Source organism: Miscanthus floridulus, chromosome 3 (assembly GCF_019320115.1).
Source record: "Miscanthus floridulus cultivar M001 chromosome 3, ASM1932011v1, whole genome shotgun sequence".
NCBI classification, from domain to species: domain Eukaryota; kingdom Viridiplantae; phylum Streptophyta; class Magnoliopsida; order Poales; family Poaceae; genus Miscanthus; species Miscanthus floridulus.
In genome coordinates, this window is record NC_089582.1 from 92,074,911 (window position 1) to 92,096,850 (window position 21,940).

The 21,940-nt window shown below is 46.5% G+C and overlaps 3 protein-coding genes across 4 annotated transcripts; all 3 read left to right on the forward strand.

The window, feature by feature from the left end:
- Nucleotides 1-3,984: 3,984 nt before the first annotated feature.
- On the forward strand, nt 3,985-7,050 carry LOC136546117 (putative pumilio homolog 8, chloroplastic). The gene is made up of 6 exons (XM_066538089.1): nt 3,985-4,866; nt 4,974-5,151; nt 5,823-5,986; nt 6,111-6,369; nt 6,502-6,626; nt 6,701-7,050. The coding sequence occupies exons 1-5, from the start codon at nt 4,103-4,105 to the stop codon at nt 6,610-6,612; spliced, it is 1,476 nt and encodes a 491-aa protein (XP_066394186.1). The 5' UTR covers nt 3,985-4,102; the 3' UTR covers nt 6,613-6,626; nt 6,701-7,050.
- Nucleotides 7,051-11,663: 4,613 nt separating this feature from the next.
- On the forward strand, nt 11,664-16,142 carry LOC136546118 (uncharacterized). Of its 2 annotated transcripts, XM_066538091.1 has the most exons (10): nt 12,153-12,246; nt 12,375-12,591; nt 12,695-12,820; nt 12,885-13,040; nt 13,267-13,396; nt 13,515-13,556; nt 14,004-14,300; nt 14,421-14,472; nt 14,618-14,695; nt 15,708-16,142. In XM_066538091.1, the coding sequence occupies exons 1-10, from the start codon at nt 12,170-12,172 to the stop codon at nt 15,802-15,804; spliced, it is 1,272 nt and encodes a 423-aa protein (XP_066394188.1). In that variant the 5' UTR covers nt 12,153-12,169; the 3' UTR covers nt 15,805-16,142. The 2 variants fall into 2 exon arrangements, with proteins under 2 accessions (XP_066394187.1, XP_066394188.1); XM_066538090.1 differs by lacking the exon at nt 13,515-13,556 and having other exon boundaries at nt 11,664-12,246.
- A 1,517-nt stretch (nt 16,143-17,659) lies between these two features.
- LOC136544043 (uncharacterized) lies at nt 17,660-17,989 on the forward strand. The gene has a single exon (XM_066536328.1). It carries the CDS (start codon nt 17,660-17,662, stop codon nt 17,987-17,989), a length of 330 nt encoding a protein of 109 aa, XP_066392425.1.
- Nucleotides 17,990-21,940: the final 3,951 nt, after the last annotated feature.

A 21,940-nucleotide genomic window follows, 5' to 3' on the forward strand; every position in this document is an offset into this window, starting at 1 on the left:
TCTCAAAGCCAACACTATCACCAATTTATCACAAAAATTTGCTACAAGTTTATATCTTACAATATTAAGCATCTTAAATTAATTAGATAACTCATGAAAATATTATAAAACTTTGTGAATAAAATATACTAGCAAATAGATCATGATTTTAAGAACTTAACAAAATTGGTTTTATAATTTTTGGTTAACTACACAATTATTTATTGAATTTATAAGTTTATCTTAGAAATTAAATTAGAAAATGCATTAGAAAAAGGAAAGGGCTGGCAGCAACACCTTCTGGCCCGACAGCCCAGCGCGTGTTGGCTGTTTTACAAAGGCCCCTGAGCTTTCAGAGATTAATACGACTACTATGCACACTATTCCTACCGTTAGTAACTTTGCAACCAAATCATCGAATATTTTCGCCTTTACCACGGGGAGATCCCTCGAAACCCCACGCTCGCTGGCACGGAGGTCGACAGCATAAGGCAGTTACACCAGGCAAACTAGGCTTGCTACGACGAAATTAAGGGGCCGACCACCATCTACAGCTAAACGTGCAAGGATGGGTGGCGGTTAGGGACTTAAAGGTGCATTGTCACGTGTTGCAGTGGCGAGCGGCTATCCACGGCGGCGGCGTGACTGTTCCAGTGAGCCTATGCCCTCATGGCAAGGTAGAGATGGTGGAGAAGCATCAGTAGCTCACCATGGTGTATGCCCTACTGACGGTTGAAGCTGGAGAGCTCTTTGGCGGTCTAGCCACGTGCAAGCCGCCGAGGCGACGGTGCCTCGGGAGGGACACCCATGCATCACCATGACTCCAGCAAGCGCCCTAGCAAAATGGTGCGAGCACCAAATAGAGAGAGTCAAGGTGAGCTCAGGGTTACGAGCAATTGAACTGCTACCACTTCTACATGCCTTACCTCCCAACCTACCGATTCAGCAGCGCCCATGACCGGCGACGAGCAAAAGGCCAAATTGTAGGTCGGTAGGGCATGACCCAGCTTGAGGGGAAGAAGACAACTAGCCTACTTCCTAAGCTACCCGCTAGAGCGAGGAATTGAACGGCGAAGCCGCTGACGCTAGGAGGAAAGGAGGAGCGGTGACTCTACGCTCAGCGTGGTTGTGGGGAGGTCACACGAGTGAGCTCGAGCGGATTAAGACAAGGCATCCCCGATTGATGGTAGCAGTACGAGCATACATGCATGGACGACGAGACCAAGAGATTTGGCATGATGCTTTTGAATTGGAGCGGCCCCACTTGAGCAGGGACCTCCCATGGCGGCTAGCAAGTTAGGGCGAGCAGAGAGGCGTCACCATCACCCTATGACTAGGGTCGGTTGACCTAGATGTGGCGGTGGCACAACTCATGGTAGTTGAATCGCACGGCATGGTGACTGCCATGTATGCACAACAACAATGGTCGCGGCCTCAGCCCGACGCCGCGCGTAGCTCAGCAATCAAGATGGTGCATGCTCATGGCGACAGCAAACACACATGATAACCACACCACGACAACGCCTTGCAGCACGGCCATGCAGTGGCTACACTGGCATAGCGTAGTGGAAGAACATCGGCACAGCGTAGTGGTGCGGCACAGTGCTCATGAGCACGTGAACCAAGGCACGGCTCGACTGGCCCGACACGAGGTGGCCACGACCCGCTCGGCCCAACGCACAGCACTAGCAGCGATGAGATAGCCGCCGGTAAGGTCACACGCGGTGCACGCGTGCAACAATGCATGCACCCCCGCGTGACGCCGCACTCCCAAGCATGGTGACCACGCACACCGGACCAGCCAGCCCGAGGTGAGGTCGTGCATGAATTTTAAAGCGAAGCAAAGACGGCTGGTTACCTCAATTGAAACTCAACCAATTTCGCTGACCCAGAGCCAACACTGTCAGCCATCTAGCGAAGCAATCATCACGACCATAGAGCAGCCATGGAGGGAGATAAAAGGATGCCAATATGGGCTCGTCGCTGGAGTGTCGGTTCACGAACAGAGCGCCAACAATGCAGTTACAATACGTTCTAAGGAGGTTTGGGTAATTTTTACGAGAGCAACGTGACACCCAACACAACAACCATCTATGCCATGCTCAAGTACTCACTTTGATGCAATGAACAATACCAAAACATCCAGCTAGTGTTTAAACATTTTTGTTAGAAATTAAATGTCAAAATAGCATTGTCTTACTACTTTTCCATACTTATAAAAGTTAAGGATTTTAGTTGGGCTAAGTAACCATTAACCCTTTTGTCGCAATTTTTAATAGGTCTAAACCTTGTTAACTTCAACCAACAAATACTTCATGCAATAGTTCATACCTTATACTAACCCATAGGAGCAAAATATTTAAGAACCATTAAACTATTTTGCTCAATATAAATCACCAAAAATGATATTTTAAGAATAGTTCAAGTGTTTGCCGATTTAATGAAAAGAGGTTATCTTAACGTCAAATTTAATTTTTTTGAGCTCCCAAGAGCACTGGTTAACACTATTTATTTTGATTTTTCTCAACCACGAAAGTGAGTCACATAGGATCCGCTTATCATTTCACGTGCGTTATAAATTTTTAAAACTCGAAAACTTGTTTGGCTAATCCCTCTTGGACCTAAATCTCGGTGCTAAGCAAGATCGTAACACCAGGGGTGTTACAATTAGGACCTTTCAACTGTGCCTTAGGGTTTGCTACGGAGGGAGGGTACATCGGAACAAGCGATCGATCTGGTGAAGTCTTGGCAGCATGTTCTGCAGGCGCACCAAAAAACCAGAGATTTTTGGTGCCTGGGTTGAACTCTTGGGTTGGCCCAATAGAAAGGTTTTGGAGCCATCAGAAGTCTCTGGTGGTGGTCCAAGGCGTGTCGCTAGAAGAAGTGGCCTAAGGGGGCCGCTTACCAGAGAGACAAAGGCTGCACCGGAATTATCTGGTGTGCACCAGAGAAGGTACACTAGAGAAACAGTGATCCCAACGACTATAAATCTGACTGCTGTATGTCAGATGGGTGTTAGACCTGTTTATTCGACTATCTTCTCCGGTGGTCCACTGAAATTTCTAGTGACGCTGAAAAATGTGATTTAGTGAAGTTCTCCGGTGGTCCACCGAAAATTACGGTGGCAATGAAAACTATGCAGCAAGCTTGTAATGGCTAGTTTGGCTTGTGGGGGTTATAGAGAGGGGTGTGGCCGACCATTTGAGGACTGCTAGAGCCAAGGAGCACACCCATATTTAGAGGAGCCAAAGTTAGCCCTCCACGCACATAGTTGAGATTGCGATTTGTGGTGAGTTGGAGTGGTCTATTGCATTTGTTTGAACGAGATAGTATCTAGTGGTTTAGTTCATTGTATTTTCTGTAGACAATCTATAATTTTCGGTTCTGAAAATAAAAAAACATGTTAGACAAAACTACCAACTCGACAAAAAATGATTTGTGTTGGCACAGAGACAATTAACAATTCACAATTGTTTCTATAAGTAGATAAGAACAAAAATTTGATATGTTATTATAACACAAAGACAAATACAAATTATAAAAGTAACAGTTTAATTGTACTGGTTAGTTATACAAGAGTGTTGTCTGAAATAATAGACGGAATATTTTGAGTGCCAAACTCCTAAATAAATAGACTATAATAATAATAACTATAATAATGAAAAAAAACGAAAAAAGACATTAAATAGAGCCGGAAGCATTTTGCGCCTGTCTGGTCCACAACAAATCTCTAGCTATAACGATCAATGCCATATTCGCTTGGCTAATAAGTTATGACTGAAAATATTATTGACTGATTTATTATGAGTGAAAAATATTATTAGTTGACTGAAAAAATACGGCTTATAAGCCCAGCGAACAGGGCGAAAAACAACTAACCAACCCCTTCTGTGAATCCCAAACTCCTTCCTCACATCCCCACTTTGCTCGCCGCTCCGGCGCTCCCTCTCTCCTCTCGCTTCCTTCCCTTGGGCTCTAAGGAAGATGGGAAGGGAAATAGTTTAAAAAGGCAGGCTACATCCAATCTATCAGACGAGGATAGGACTCCCTAGTCCCTACTCGTCGACTCTTTAGTTTCCTGTAAGCGCACGGGGTTTTTTTTTTTTTCTTGTGGGTGGGATTCATGTCGCCGCCGCACGAGGAGCACCATGAGCAGGAGAAGCAAGCCGGCATCAAGGTGGCGGGGTACGAGGCGCCGAACAACAAGCTGCTTGAGATGATGGCGGGTCTTTCCATCTACAACCAGCAGTCCGCCGTGGTGCTGCCGCGGCTGTGGGAGGAGGACGACGCGGCGGCGGCGGCGGCGGCGGATCGCTTCTCACCTGCTTTTCTTGGGCCTCATCGCGGCATCATCGATCGGCGCGCATACGAGGCGGCGCCTCCGATAGGGCAGGAAGCCGGTCCGTCAGCGCCGTCGCAGATGCATCCTGCATCGGTGCGGATGCCGCTGCCGCCCTGCGACCGTAGCGTGCCCGACGCGCGGGCGCGGCCCTTCGCGGAAGGTCGATTTCGGCGCAGCATCGCTCGTGGGCCCCGGAACGAGCCGGCCGTGGGCATGCTCCCGCCTGGCGCAATCACCGCAGCTCGCGGCGCCCACCCTGGCGCCCAAGCGTATATGGCCATGGCGCCGCCGCCTTACCTGCACGGTGGCACGGTGGCTGTCAACCGCCCCAACTTGTTTCCTGGGAACGAGGAAGCCTTGCTCCTCGCGCTGTCCGAGGAAACCCCCGAGAGTATCGTGTCCTACGCCTGCGACCTCTTAGAGAGCAGACATGGGCAGCGGCTATTCCGTCTGGTCCTCAGTCACTGCAGCCAGCAGCTGCGGGATCGGATCGTTGCTACGATCACCCGGGACAGGAAGAGTTTTGGTAGCCTTTGCACTCGGAGGTGATTGATCAAATACCGTACTTGTTTTTTTTATCTGTTCTTCTTCTAGCTTTTTCTTTATCTGTTCTTCATTCAGCAAATAAATGATAGCTTTTATGTCTTTTCAGGCCAGATGAAGTAGTTCATATAATCAGTTCCTGTGAAACTCGGAGATCAATGCAGCTTCTTGGAGAGGCCATGCTACAATGGATGACACATAATCAGATGAGGTACCTCCTGTTGGATTCGAAAAGATTAAGAGTGCTGCATGCTTTCATAGTGAGCTCTCCTCCAGATATTGCTCAGGTACTTGTTCCTTTTTTTCAAGTCAAGTTCTACCTGGTACTGCAGAAATCAATGCTATTGTGATGTTTTCACTAGTATCATTAGCATCTTTATGTGCTTTATCATTGCTGACGGAACCATTACTGAAATCAGTAGCACTGTTAGTCAATAGTCTCGTTCTTGTTTATAGTCTTTTATAGATTTGTCATGATTCCATTTTTATAATTTTGTTTGAAAAATTAATCAATGGCTACCTTATAGTTCCCTCTCAGCCTCAACGTTTTACTACTTTCCTGTATGATAAATGTGTCCCAGTGGAACAAATGGTAGTTTTCTGATTTATGCAAGTTATGGCCTAAAGTCTAGTAAAAAATGATATCTGGTATTGGGTTTTCACTCTTCTGATTTTATTATAATTCAAATTTTATTCTTGTGCTCTTTAAATCTAGTTCATCAACATTGTTTATATATAAAACATTTATTAAGTGCATTTGACAGTTCAAAATTTTATAGTTCCTACTTCAACGTCCAACCTGGCAAACTAGCTTATATATTCTCTTCCCTTTTGAAACAAGCAAGACTGATCATATTTATGAACCTTATTGCATTTTTGTAATGCATTTCAACAATTCGCTTCTGTGTGTGTTCACATGCACTCTGATTTTCATTATTTGACGTTTTTGTGTTAGCAGTTCATTTTCGAAGCTGTTGCTCAAAATTGTACAAGACTTGCATATCAATCAAATGGTCTGAGCCTACTACAAAATTGCCTAGAGCGTGTCAGCCGGAAGCAAAAGGATGATATTTTTACCCAACTCTCTTATCAGAGCCTTTTCCTTGCTCAAAATTCCAGTGGGTATGAATGTGATAGTACTGTTCCATTGTACACGAACATCCGAAACCTTTTATCTGCATAAAGTTCTTTTACGTTGCTTCATGGTTGCATCGTTGTTTCTGACATCTTTTATGTTCTCCCACAGAAACTGGATTGTTCAGGATGTTCTGCGGAAGGGAGATCCCTCTCACATTGAAATCATTGCTTCATGCCTTAGAAATCATTATGTGACACTCGCGAAAAATAAGTATAGCAGCAATGTCGTTGAATGGTGTTTAAAGGTATTCCACGAAGGAGAGAAATCAGTCATTGTATATGAATTCATTAGCTATCCTCACTTTAGAGATCTGGTGACAGATGAGTTTGCTAATTTTGCTCTCTCTACTGCTCTTGAAACATGTGAGGTAAGTTTGCAAATTTTAGTCCTGCTACTGCTATTATAACATGTCATGTGCTCATTCATTTGTTTATCTTAGCTCTTCAGCATGTTTCCGGTTTTAGTAACACGAACTTGATGAAATTTCTGTCTTCTCCAGGTTCCTCTCCGAAACATTTTGGCGAATGCCATCCTTTCCCAAAATATCATCGTACGGAATCAACACTGTACGAAGATCTTTAGCACATTAGCCAAATATGGGTTTATGTAACAGAATGTTTTGAGGTAAACAATACTTTGAAAATATATATTGACATCATTTTGATTGATATCATATTGACATTTAGACATCTGGGCAGGGAATTTTGAAGTAGCACATTGCAATTGAGCAGATGATTTTCTGCTACTCTGGTCTTTTATTCTGGTTGGTATCTCCCAATTTGTGGAGTCTTGGTGATCCTTTTGGGTGCCTGGAGATGTTGTGAAGTAGGTACCTGGTGTTAGAACCATTTTGTGCTTGTGTGGATTTGTGTATTATGTTGATTGTGGCATGTTGGAGACTTTAAGGTTGGCTTGTGATGTGTTATCTTTCGTTCCAGTATTACATATCTTCAGGCATTGTGTTACCTTTGCAGTTAGCTACATGTTAAAGTGTTGTATGTGTAAGTGATTGTTCAGTTATGTTGCTAGTTGTGATTATCTTAATGGTTTCTTTTGAAGAGATTGATGTCTCGAGATCATATAGAAATTTCTGCCTTTATTTTTCGTCCTGATTTAATCAAGAACATTTCATTACTTTAATTTTTTTATTGCTGAATATATAGTTTCTCTCTCTGCTGATACGGAACCATGGATGATCATCCTAATTTAGCTTTTTTAAATAAGCTATAATGGAATAAATTAATCTATTTGCATGCAAACCAGAATTTACTAAATTCTGTAATTAATTGGTTAATTTACTCTAGCACTAATGCCATTCAGATTAGAGCTAAGATTATTGCAAATAGCAAAAGAAAAGGTTCAACAATAATCTACTGCAAAGGCCAAACCAATATTGATTTGTTTGTTGTTTACGTTGATATTGTTATATAACCATGCTTGCTACCTACCGAAAAATTTAGCAAGATCTGAGTGCAACTTGTACCCTTGGTCATGGTTAAAAAAAAACTTTTGCTTGCGCCGATGCTCATTGATGCCTGCTCGCCCTATGACCACATCGAATGAGCGAATCCCTCGTCATTTTGTCCTGGTTCTTTCCTGACATGGCACACCAATGACACTGGCGTAGTGCCGGTAGTGGCGTGAAGTTGTTTACCTTTTGCGCGTTCATTTTGTATCCTTCCCTTTAAAAAAAGCTAGAAATAGTTTGTTTCCGCTAAGCACGCTATATATAGACCCAGGCGCTCACCCTCACATATATGTATAGATACAGTTAATTTTATGAAGGCATTTACATATATCGTTCCAGATGAACATTTTTAAGAGACTGTGGCTGACAATTAATTATTAGCAGTCAGGTAGGCTATTACCGAAAGAATCACTTGTCGCAAAGTAAGCATTAATGCTGAGTTAGACGGACTCAACTTGACCCAAATCGAATACCCATTTCAGCGTTTAGGTAACGCACAGTAAAAAATAGCTACACACCCCATTCTTGACCTCTCTAATGGATGAGCCCTAGATCCTGCAAAAAAATATCCGTGCTCTCTCTCCTCTCTCTCTCTCCACGCTCCCTCACTCTCTTCTCTCCCCAGGCGGCAGCAGCACCTCGCCAGCGGCGGCAGCGGGGCCACGACGCCCCTCAGCGCGGCGGCGCACCGGCGCAGGTGGGCTCGGCGGTCTTGCGCTGGCGGCCTAAGCGAGGGCACCTCTCGGCGCGGCGGCGCACCGGCGTGGTGGCGCAGAGGCGCTGGTGGGCCCGGGCGCGGGCGCCCCTCGGCGTGGCGGCGCACCGGCGCAGGCAGGGCCTGATGGCCTTGCGTAGGCGGCCCAGGCGTGGGCGTCCCCAGGCATGGGCAGGCCCCGGTTGTGGCCATGGGCGCGGGGCGAGGGTGGCCTCCGACGCGGCAGCGCACCAGCTAGGGCGCGGGCGTGGCATAAGGCGAGGGCTGCCCCTGCGGCGGCGGCAGCTCCCCTGAGCTCGCGCACAACGGCGGACCCCCGGCGCTCTCTCCTTTGTCAACTCCTCCCGTGGCGGCCCGCCTCCTCCACTCCACTTCTCCCCGAATCCGCCTCGCCACGCCGCGCCGCTCCGGGCGCTCCTCGCCTCGAGCCCGCCTCGCCCCGCCGGCCGCGCTCCGCCGCGGATCCGCCTCGCCGAGTCGAGCCGGCCGCGCCCTGCCCCGACGGCTCCTACAGGCCCACCACTGCATGTCTGTGTCGTCTCTCTTCGACGACGCAGATTTGCCAACGGAATCGCCGAGTACCCAGAATGGGTATCTGGATTCAGTCTTCCGTTGGAGGAGTGTTTTGCTACCCAAAAACACTGTGCATAACGCATTTTTGCGTTTGGGTACGCCGTTGGAGACAGTCTTAGAGACCGGAATCTAGGTGAATACAGTAGATTCCACTAGAATTTTTTTTTGATAAAACTAATACATGGATGAATATTTTTAAGAGAATGTGCCTGAATTAGTTATCAACAATCAGGTCGGCCATTACCGAAAAATAATTAGTCATAAATCTAACATTAATGCTAAGTTAGTGACTTGAATCCAGATCAATAGATTTCAACGCAAAAACCGACGCGGGATGGACGCCCGTGGTGGAGCATTAGCGGGGCTAGCTCACGCCCGAACGTCTGGACGGGGGGCTACGTCCGAACGTCCGCGTCTGCTGTGCCTACGTCCCATGTTGCTACGCTCGCACGCACGCCTGTGCCTGCTTCACGTGGGGCCCACGCCGCTCCTTTTTCCCACACCTGCGCGCACCCCACGCGGGGATGTGTCATGATCTGCGCCCGCTCCGTTTCCCGCATCTGCCGCTCACGCCCCTCCGCTCCCACGCGCATGCATGCGGGCTCAGCAGCTGCAACAAGGGGCTGCGGCAGTGGGTCCTACTACAACATGTGCAACACTGAGTTTTGGAACATCTAGATGAAATACTTTGCAGCATACATTTGAAACAGTTGAAACACTTGCAACATACGTCCGAAACACCAGGAAAACACATTTTTAGCCATTGCAAAACATATTGCAATATACGTATGAAACACTTAAAACATACGCTTGTAACATGCATGTATATGCAACATCAGATCCACTTTTGCAATATCTAGATGAAACACTTACAACATACGTCTAAAATAGATGAAACATTCGGGACATACAATTAAAAACACCATTGCAACATACCGATCTACTTTTACAACATCGATATAAAACACTTACAACATACCTCTAAAACATTTGGAACAATTAAAATAAACGTTTGCAACAAGCAGCTACAGTATACACATCTATTTACTGCTTGGGAGAATAGATCCTCGCCGGCATGTGGAGTTCTATCCCAGCCGTCGCGGGCTGCACGCGGGCGAGTTCTGTCCCCGCCATGGCAAACTAGGTAGGCGGGCGCGAGATGTGCGTGGGCAGGCTTCGCTCGGTTTGCCGTGAGTTGCACGCGGGCGAGCTCCACACCCAGCAACAGCGAGCTGGGCAGGCGGAGACGAAGGTCTTCCTGGCCACCGACCAGGCGTTCGGCCCCCATGGTGGAGACGGCAGCGGTCTCCCTGGCCACGGGCGGGTGGCGCAGTGCGGCCGGTGGAGCTCGTGTGTACGCGACTAGCGGCAGCGGCAGCGCTTGATGCTTGTGTGTATGCGGACGGCGGCGGCGCTCGTGCGGACGCGGTCGCTAACAGAGCTCGTGCGTATGCGATTGAAGGGCGGGCGGTGCGGTGGAGCCGATGCGAATGAGGAAGATAAGATGTCGTTCTCTTTTTTTTTTTTTGAGAAAACCTGTATGCCAATGGGGGACAGGCCTGTGGGCCGGTCCGCAGCCTAGCTAGCCATGTCCGGCCTGACCGATGCGGGACGGACGTCTATGTTGGAGCATTAGCGTAAAACTAAACTACACAGAAATAGAATTAATTTTAATAGCAATCTAGGTCGAAATTATGTATACTCGCTCCGTCCCTGCAATTCTAGACTTTAAATTTTGTTCTAGAAAGACTGCAATCCTCGAGTATGTCAACTCGTGGGGCCTACTGGTACACAGCCTGCGCACCAGCGTGTTTTCCATCTCTTCCGGAGCACTCCCGACGGAAGCTGCCAGCCTGCTACTGAGCGTGAGCAAGGATCGGCCATAAACTTTACAGGGGTATTTATATCATTTTGCACTTACTTTGGTTTCGGTGCTCAGTGCTATAATTGTGGTATCTACGGGACAGAGGGAGCATCTCTATCTCTATCTCTAGTCTCTATCTCCAGAACTAAAACATTCATAAGGAAATCATCGATCCGGCTTCGCGCGCTCGCAAGCCCACCCGGCGCTCCTGCTATCGAGATAAGGAAAGGAATCAGCCATCCGACTCGCTCCCCTGCGATTTGTTCGAGGAGGGCGAGTGGCCCCAGGTGTTGTGCCCTTTCTGGTGGCGCCGTCACTCGTCCATCTCTTCTCCGCCCGATTCCCTCCACCGGTCTCCCTCCCTGCCTCCACAACAGCACGCCCTCAGCCTGATCCTCGTCCGAGGCGCCGTCGTTCTGCTCCGCCTCCCATTCATGCCGTCGTCCATCCACGTCACTGCCCTTACATGAGTGCTCGTGCTCGCGCTCGCGCTCGCGCTCGCACTTGCCGTCGATGCCTCCGCGGAATGCTACCCTCGCCAGGACCCGCTCGCTCCCGACGCGGCCGTGGACACGGGGGCCGACGACAAGCCAGCGCCCGCCTCTCTGCCTCCTCCTCGTGGCGGCGACGGCGACAGCGAAACCGGCGGGGGTCCCACCACTCTCCACAGGGGCGAGAAGACGCAACTCCCTCCAGACCCGTCCTTGCCCGACACAACTTCCTCCGGCCTCGCCCCCATCGGCAGCAGGAACCCAGTCAGTACCGGCTGCCGCCCCGACCCTATTCACCGTTTTCATTTGAAAATTGAAATGGTAATGTTCCATCCAACTAAATTCTTTTCAACGCGATGGTGTTCAGAGGCTTAGATGATTAGACCTGTGTGTTAACTAGATTGTGCTAGAGGACTGAAATGCCCTGGAGGCTTCAAACTCCATTGCCCAGTTCACTGAAATGGACAGTAGTATTACGCGCAGTGTAAGCCACGTTCTACCTGCTACGTGTTTGTTAAAATGACTGAACAATTTAGTGCTGTGAAAAGGGTGAGAAGTGCAATGTATTTATTTCATCGCTATTGGGAGATAAATCAAAATGACGAAAGAAAGAGTGTATTTTCTTGCAAATCTATCTTTTCTATCACTAGCTGGATAAATGGGATCTATGTTTTTTTCCTTAAGCACTCTACTTCTGACACAGATTTTCTATGGTGGAATGAATGCGAAATTTGCATTGCCCAATTTAATAAATTGAATTAACATAGTTCTTTCACCTATAGCAACGCACTGACATTGGCTAGTGTGTATAGAAAAATGAAGTCACCACCAACCAAACACTCGAGAATAAACTGCTCGCCCAGCCAGGCTTGAAAAGCCCACCTAGGCCCGTCCACGCAGCCCAACCCATTTTAGAGTTCGAACTGCACCGCTGAGAGCCCAAAGCGGTAAAGCCCCAAACACATACCGTACCTCCGCTGGGTTCGTCTCGTCAGCTTCCCACGTTCTCCTTCTCGCTGACGCCACGCCGTTCGCCTCCGCCGCCGCCGCCGACCCATGGAGCCCACGGAGCCGTCGCGTGGCACCAAGCGCCCTCTCACCGCCACCGCAGGCGACGACGACGATGCCGGCCGGTAAGACTGCCCGACCTCTCTCCCTTCCTTCCCCCCTTTCCCCACTCGTCGAGTTCTCCTGGTTAGGGTTTTGGTCTCACGCCCTAGCAGGGCTCATGTTGATTTTGTGTCGCTCGCCGCGCTCGCAGGGAGCGCAAGCCGCGGTTCCCTAAGGGGAAGAAGGCAAAGTACCGCGACGCCGGTGCGGAGGGAGGCCCCTCCGGCAACGCCGTGGACCTCGACAGCATGCTGAACCCGGAGCTTGCGGCGGAGCGCCGGGCACGGCAGCGCCACGGCCAGCTCAAGGAGGGCGACGACGCGAAGGGAGGTGCCGCTGACGTCAAGGGCTTCGAAGTCCGCTACAACGTATGCACTGCTTCTCCGCTTGCATCTTTTTTTCTGTTTATTAATGTTGACAGGAAATGAATGCTAGCTAAAAATTGTTGAGCTGTATTTTGATTCTCAACAGGATGGCGTTAACTTTGTTGATGATGGTATCCGGATAGAGCCGTTTAACTTGGAGCGAGAAAGGGAAGAAGGTTATTTCGATGAAAATGGGAACTTTGTGGAGTACGCAAGAGGCGATGAGATTAAGGTAATGGAGGTTTTCTGTTTAGCACCGTTAACATTATATTATAAGAAGTTACCTTGCCTTGTAGGATGCCTGGTTGGACAGTGTGGAAGTTGACCCAACGTATGCTGCAAAGGTTCAGAACAAAGGCAAAGAGAAAGTAGAAGAGTTTGAGGACCTCTCTTCCGATGACATTGGGAGGCTAAAAAGGAAGATAGCAAACTTGCTTGAACCAGGAGAAACGGTGTGTTTTTGTTGCATCATTAGCATATTTTTATGCAGCCCTTTCTTGTCCTTTACCCTTCAACAATTTATAGCATTTAGTTCCTGTGTCAACTTTACTGACTTACTATTATTGTGTTTGGGCTTTTAGCTAGTGAATGATGCTTAATTTACTCAATGGATTCCCATATATCCAAATATCTAAACTTACAACATTCAGATCTTATATTTTCTTCACCAACTGACAGATAATGCAAGCTTTGAAAAGGTTGAAGGGTACATCCACGGATAAACGTGGAAAGATGGCTGAGGGGACTAAACGTATATTTGATGAATTGACTGAAGCTGCCATGAAGCTAATGGAGAATGGCGACTATAGTATGCTTTTCTTTCTTGTTTAAATTCTTATTTGATTATTTGATATTTCTTTTTGTCCTGACATTTGTCATTTCAGTGTCAATGTGACTTATTCCTTGTTGTGCATGTTTTGGTTTAGATGTTTACTCAGATGATCGTGAGACCTTTGAACGCGAGGCTGGTTAGTTGTTTTCTTTCTTACTAGCATATGGAAAATTCGATTCCATGACCACCTAAATTCACTTTAATGGTACTGGTTTCATCAGAGTGAACTGATTGCACACAAAAGGATCACTGTCTTTGGTTTCCTTAGCATCACTTGAGTTAAAAAAATGCAAAATACATAGGTTTTACATTATCAAGGTTATCTCTACCTTTCCCCCCCAATGGAAACAGAGTCACTCTGTTGCTTTTGTGAATGCATGAGGTGCACTACCATCGCTTGATTGCATGTTTAATGTTGTCTTGTATCTCTGAAGTTAGCACCACTATGACACTATGCATAACTTGATCTATGTTTATCCTGAGACATCAACCTGACCTACCTAGGCATGTACATTACATTACTTCACTCCTTAGTCATTTCAAGAAATTTGCCTGACTTTTACCCCCTCTTTTGCCTTTGCAGCTGGGTATGAACGTTTGGCACGTGCTCGACTTGGTTTGCCAGAAGTTGATGATGTCTCTGAAGATCCAAAATATAACCAGACACCATCGTCAGTACTGGAAATTGACCAACCATCATCTGTACTGGAAATGGAACTTGGTCCCTCAACTGCCAATATATCTACAGCCACTGCTGCAACCAACGATGATGACAGTAACCTGGACATGTTTGGTGATGATGACAACGATGATGCCAATCATAGTTCTGATGCCAATACTGTAGGTTCAGGTTTGCATCCTGGAACCTCAGATGTGAAGAGTAAGTTCACATCTCTGGCTCTTTTCTCCCTTTTGTGGAAACCTGTTGCACATTTCCCCCTCTTTCTGGCAACTGTTGTGTTTTCTTTATTCACAAATATTTTTTTCCTTCTTCCTGCAGAAGCTGATAATGGAAGCGTGGACTCAGACTATGTCTATGATCCTTCTTCAGGGTAGGCTATAGTTGTTTCTATGCTGCTTTTCCTAGATTTTTACGGGTTGTTTTGAAAATAAAAAGAGAACAGCCACACTGACTGTTCTAATGTCTATACAGATTGCATGTGTTGATTGTGTATTTCTATTCCTTTTTTCATGCAGTTACTACTATAGCAGCAGCACAGGCTATTACTATGACCCTACCTCTGGATATTATGGTTCTGCATCTACGGGAACCTGGTAAAATTTTCCCCAATTCATCCTTGATTTACATTTAATAGTTATTGCTTTTTCACTGTCAATCATTTCTTTAGAATGCAACGTCATTTTGGCTGCATGCTTTTTTCTTTAGTATACTTAGTTTGTGAATTTCAACATGAACTGTCCAGGGGACTATGTGCTGTTTACTAACTATTTTATAAAGAAGCTAAAATGTGTCATTGCCGGTTATGTGCTGGGAAGAAATATGTTCTTTAGTGCTCTCAGGTTGGTTACTTAATTTTGATTTGCAGCAGAACATGATTATAATTTTGATGAGAGCCAAGATGGTAGTAGCCTAGTAGGCTGTAGCAGTCCTACATTCATTAGCAGAACTTATTGTTGATTGCCTGACAAATTTTAGGATTTGTATCCCAGTACCCCCTTTTAGTGGCAAACCCTTTCGGTTGACTAGCCAGTGACCACTGACCACTGCTTGTGAAGCATTTTAACACAAGGGAACTGAGGTAGTTCAGACTGGGCAGTTGTCACTGGGCAGTCGGAACTACCTCAGTTTCTGTTCAACTGTTCCAACAAGAAATTTTAGTAGGCATTGGGTTAGATGACCAATTTAGTAGAGTGAGCACTACCATGTATTCTGTGGACATCACTTGCATTCAAGGTTATCAAGTCGTCTGACTAATCGTGATTAGTCGCGATTAGTTGGGCTGATCGGTGCCATGGCGATCAGCTATGCACTACGATTAGTCGTGGTTAATCGTGGTTAGTCACGATTAGTCGGGCTGATAGTTGCCATGGCGACTAGGATCGATTAGACGATTTGAAAACATTGCTTGCATTGCAATAGCATTAATCCCTTTTAGCTGACTGAGGCTGAAGGTTTTGCACTTTGTATGCGACAACGCTATATGCTTTGTTCCTGCATGCGCAATAACTGAATCCTTGTATTAGTTCTTTGCTGCTGCTTTTTTGTTAGAAAAGTTGTTGAATCTATAGGTTTGGGTTTCTGTGCTTATGTCTACAATGTGCGCAGGTACTCATACGATGAGCAAACTGGAACGTACAAAGAAATTCAGGATGAACAAACTGGCACGGCCAAAGAAGAGCTGGGAGATGCCATCAAGGAGTAACAGAGTTGCTACTGCTCTTCTCGCTCTTGATTGCCAATGGAACTGAGGTAGTTCAGACTGCCCAGTGTTTGTTAAAGCGAGTTGTAGCTTCAGTTTCTCAGTAGGCGCTTTGTGCCACGACTCGCTAACAGTTGCCATGGTAAATGTTATGTGGAGAAGAAGAGATTAAGAGGAAACCGGTCAGATCATACTGTAGGGTGTAAACTAAAGAAAGTGATCGACTGCAACTACACAATTGCAATATGTAACACGAAAAAGATACACTACCACATCAATCTTGTTGGTATCCTATTCCTATGTGAAGATTCGTTTGAACTTAACAGATGAGAACATTACTATGTTTGGTCTGATTATGTCTAAGCTCAACAGCGTGCGGATTGGTAAACTCGTGATCGATGGAGTAGTCAAAGGCCGGCGCGGAGGCAGAGGAGGTTCGGAGGTTGGAGACGCATCATCATGGTTAATTCAATCTGGAAAAACTAATACAGTACACTACAACCTCTTTCCGAAAAGGTTGGAACAAAAAAAGTATCTCTTTCAGAAACCTCTTTAGACGGACTACGCCTTCTCTTTGAAAGGTTGGAACAAAAAGTATCTCTTTCGAAAACTCTTTAGGCTCTATTTGGTTTGACTTTTGGCTATAGCTTTTGCTCCCAAAAGCCAACCTCTTTAAACGGACAACGCTTTCTCGGCAACACGGTTAGGGCCTATTTGGACGCCAATTAAACTGATATCTGTAAATTTCCTATAATATTTTTGTGAAATCCCTCTGTTTCAAAAAGCCTATGAATATTTTTGACGCTATACATTGGCAAATATTTGTTTTTATGTTCCAACATGTATTTTTTTTTTGGAAAGGGTTCCAGCCTGTATTCAGGAGCTCAATACCACACACAACAACACGAGCCAGCTTCAGTAATCGTAGATTACTTGGATGACTGCCTATATCGTAGTGTATAGCCTACAACTACGACAAGTTGTAGGCTGTAGCATCCTCCGAATCAACGGTCAAACCCAGGTTGTGTTCACACGAACGTGACCGTGACCAGGCAGCGGATCCGATGGAGGCCGTCCGGATCCTGTTCATGCTTGCATTGCATTGAAACCCAAAAGCTATGCATGTATAGCAGCTCGTGTGCTCCGCGTATACATACGATTACGAACGTCACGTTTTGCACACGCGCGTATACATACGATTATCGATCAGGTTCTGTACGTACGTGTAGGAGCACACCGTACAGGACCCGAACGAGGGCTACGAGGCTCATCACACGGACGACGTGGACGTGACTGTGCGCTACTCCACCACCGTACGTACGTGACGTACGCACGTACGAATACGAACCAGGCTAGGCTAGTCACGTATCAGTCAGAGGTCACATGAACCACGACCTGCAAGCGGCGGCCAGCCAGACGGAAACGGCGCGGAGAGGCGACCCCGTACCCGTACGTACTCCGATCCGGCCCCGATTTGGAAACGAAAGTTCCCGGTCCACGCGTACGCCAGAAGAAGCCTCCTTCCGTCCGTGACTGTGGCAGCCAGCAGACTCCGAGTCTACCGCGCGGCTCACGAACGATTAGGACTAGAAATTAAACCCGACTCCGTAATCTCGTATTATCGTGCCACCGTCAAATCAAATAGCGCTTCAGATTTGACAGCCCAAACAATCACTATAAATACACAAATCAGGCATGTCGTTGTATTATACCATTGTTATCATTGCTACACGACACCACCGTACGCTCAGAACATCACCGTGATATACGTGCGAATACGACGGCGACGACGTTATCACGTCGACGAGAAGAAGCAGCAGCAGCAACGGCGACCGCGACCGCGATCGCGAAAAGGGGCATGGGAAGGCCGTCCATTGAGGCGCTGGCAATGGCGGACGCCGACTGGCGGGCGCAGCACTACGCCTTCGACGACGACGACCAAGCAGGCGCGCCGCCGGAGCACCTGCGCGCCTTCGAGGCGTTCATCGACGCGGTGGTGCCGGCGGACATGGTGCTGGCGTTCGGGCGCGAGCAGAGCGCGCGAGCGCGGCGCGGGGAGCGGCGCCCAAGCCACCAGGAGGACGTCAAGGAGAAGCTCAAGCTCTGGGCCAAGGCCGTGGCCGCCAAGGCGAGACAAGACATCATCAAACACAACAACGAGAATAATGCACGCGTACACGGTGTCTAGCTAGGGCATGATAGCTTATTTCTCAACACATATATTCTTTCTAACCATTTGTTCAATTCCTTTTATATTGTTACATACACAAGCTAAGTGACGGTATGTATAGTTGTTTGTTCGCGATTATTAGTACGTACTGGACAGACAGACAGACAATGAGAATTCATTAACTAGCTTCAGCTCTTTTTTATTGTTTGGAGTAAACAATCGATCTTTGAATAAACGAGAATGGTGGTAATTGTTTGAATAAACAATGTTTTAGTAAACAATGAGTTGCTACTCATCTATACCCGCCAGCCGGAAAGTCTTCTTCATCGAAGTCAACTTCTTGTGACGTCTAGCCCCTGAGGACTAAGGTCTGTCGTGTCCTTCGTATGAACTGATGCATGCACTGTGACCTTGCGCAGCTATGCAAGGAAGACAACTGGCGTGTTCGGCTCAGCTTAGCTTGTTTCAGTTTATTCTCTCTCACAAAATACTATTAAATTAGTTAAAATCAGTCGGAACAAACTAGTACATAGTACTTTTGTGTACCAGCCGAATGGGGTCAACATCAATACATGACAGTAGCTCTTCCTTTCAATTAAGACGAATGGAGTTTATATATAAGCAAATGTAGCGCCAAACACTACGAAACACATCAATACAGTTCTCTGTCCCTAGCTCTCCGCCCTCACCCTCACGCGGTGTGTACGTCTTGCACTTGCCTCCCTCTGATTTATTTAAGATATATACTTGAACGGGCTTCAAACCTCTTTAAAGAATAGGGGTGAATCCATGACTATTATTATTACACATATGACTTAAGTTCAAAAATAAAAAGATATGTTAAACATTATCGATGAATTTCTTTTAGATATTTTGGGCTATGATATAGCGATGGCTGGTCGCGGGGCTTTTGTGGTCCTGTCCCATTAACACCGGCGACATGCTCAGACCATCAGGAGCTTGACCATCGTGGGAACGAAACAAAGATCCCAACGTATAAGGTTGTGTTTGGTCATAGTAATTTCAAATGGATAGGCTGTGTTTGGATCATAGGAATTTCAAAGGAATTGACATTCAGTACATCATCAGTCTCATAGAGAATCCAAGCTTTTTTTAGCTAGACAAAAATACCGACGCCCATGTAATTTCCAAGCATACGAGATAAGAGATCGATTCTCCACTAGACGTAGGGTATCCGAACCCGTGTAAATTTGTGCCCCGTTTGTTACCCACCTGATTCCTACGCACAAAATGTTGATCTGTATTGTTGACGAGAATTCTTTTGACATATCTAAACAAATGAAATAATATTGACAATTGCTTCGTCGGCTATGACATAGGCTACAGAACCATCACCTCTAATCTTTGATTCGTCAAGTTAGATGCCTGATTTCTTCTCTGCGACCATCAATAATGAGACCGATGACCTAGATTTGTTGTCCTAGCGGGGAGTACTCAGGAGCATCCCTGCTCTTGTAGATAATGGTCTCTTCCAGATAAAATCGACGTCTGCAATGGTGATTTCGTCCTGGCAATCACGAAAGCCATCACAGATAACAAGATTTCAATAAAAATCTTCTAATTTTGCCCATAAATTTATTTCTTCTAAACAAACTAGAACTACGGTAAACAAACCTCTCTTTTTCTGTTATTACCGGCGGCCTCATCGGAGAAGAAAACAAAACGGAGTCACGGACAGCGCCGGCTGGCTCCTACTGACCTGCTCTCCTGGGCTACGTCGATGACTAGAACGAGTAGATAGGACTAAATCACTAACGCATCCCATCCAGCATCAAATTCCTGTTTGAAATTAAACTTCACCAGCGTCGTCTGAATAGTTGTTGTCTTGTTAACATGATAAACTGAACAAAACCGAGATTTCAATTGCTTGAAATCTATTGCCGTGTAAAAGGAAGCTAAAAAGTTAGTAATGGTATTTTGCAAGTTTAGGGAACATTTGTTGTATTAGTTAAGTTGTTGGGTGATGGTTCATCGATGTAGTAATAATCTCTATCTACTCCTAAAAAGACCAAACTGTCTCGTTCACACCCCTATGGTTCGGGATTTCTAATTATTTGCCACTCTTATGGAGGTCGCCTCTCTGATTGCCAACTTTGTGGTGCCAACTACAAAAATGTCCCAGAAAACAGTAGCTCGCCTAATATTTTGCTATTTTCGCTGACGTGGCATGCTAGATCAGCCAGCCAGCTTGGCAACGGCCCGTTGATGCTCGAAGACTGAAGCCAAAAGACCATTCTGCCCCCGCCATCTATTGCTTAACATGCGTTGTCTCCCCCCATCTGATTAGTCCACTCGCTAGGTTTTCCCCTCCCTCCCCTTTCATTCCCCGCGGCGACGGGAGCTCGAGGCGGGCAGACGGGAGCTCTGTAAGGAAAATGGACCATATGCCTATTTACTTTGGATTTTAGTGTTTGGTGATCAACATAACCAAATTGAACTAATAAATTTGCAAGTGATTGTTTTGTAGTCCAACAGGGTGCAAAACATGACTTGGACGAAGGCGGCGTGATGATCCGATGATCAACACTATAAGCAAGACCCTAGAAGTACAAGAGAAGATCCAAGATATCAAGCATAGCCCAAGCACGAAGATAGGAACCAAGCCAGACACAAGATCGTGAAGAAACGAGCTCACAGAGGTGACCGGACGCACTGACCGGACACTGGCGGCACAACGACCGGACGCTCCGATCAAGATGCTCGGCAACAGAAGGCGTCTGCAGTAGCACCTAGACGCTGAGTACTGAAAGTGACCGAACGCACCGATGGCACTGTTCATCATCGCGGTAACACACTCAGTACTGACCGGACGCTGGCGGCAAATCGACCGAACGTAGGAACTACAACGTCCAATCGAGTACAGAAAGGTTTTAGAGCGGCGAAATTGCGATCGGACGCGTCCGGTGGCATGTCATCGGACGCCATTAGCGTCGGATCAGTTGATCGCACGCTCTAACGATCGGGATGACCGGACGCATCCGGTCAGGATGAAAGCAGCGTCCTGTTAGTAGCAGAAAAGTGTGATTTCGTCCCCAACAACTACTTTCTCAGTGGGGCTTAAAAATAGACCCCCAATCGGCCATTTACATGAGTGGAGCTGAGAAAACATACCTAGGGTGTTGATACACCATTTTAGTGATATTCACTTGCATAGTTTTTAGTGATTCATTAGGTGATTAGCGTAAGTGCTTTGCAAAGTGCTTAGATTGATTAGACCACCACTTATGCGCTTGCTCTAGGTTTAGGCCTAGTGTTTAGTGAGGTTTGCATACCTCTTATCATTCGGTGTTTGCGCACACCATTGTTGTACATCGGAGGGGCTTATAATCTTATGAGATCACATCAACCGCGTTTGTGGTGTGGCCGCCACCGTGTATTGGAGGGAACAAGGCCCACAGCAGTTCAGCCGGAAGCTTGATAGTGAAGACGGCGGAAGCGGTCCGGGAGTTTGTATATCTCTACCTTACTCTTTAGCTTCTGCATTTATATTGTTTGCATAACTCCTTTTACGGTAGAGATAGCAACACACTAGCAAAATCGTAGTTGCACATTTAGATAGTTTATCTTTTTGCATATGTTTTGCTAAGGTTAGAAAAATAGGCCATAGTTTAGAGTTAAACTTTTAAGGTGCCTAATTCACCCCCCTCTTAGGCGTCATGGTCCACTTTCAATTGGTATCAGAACTGGTTGGCTCAATTTGGATCTTTGGCTTCACCGCCGTTGAGCCAACACTATTTAAAGTGGTTGAGATGGATACCTCTAGACCTCCATACTTTGACGACACTAACTTCCCCTACTATAAAGCTAGAATGGCTTGTCACCTTGAGGCGGTAGATTTGGGTGTTTGGAGAGTCACTCGTGACGGGATGAAACCCATTAAGAATCCCGATAAACCCACAAAGAGTGAAGAAAAAGAAATTCATTTCAATGTTAGAGCAAAAAATTGCT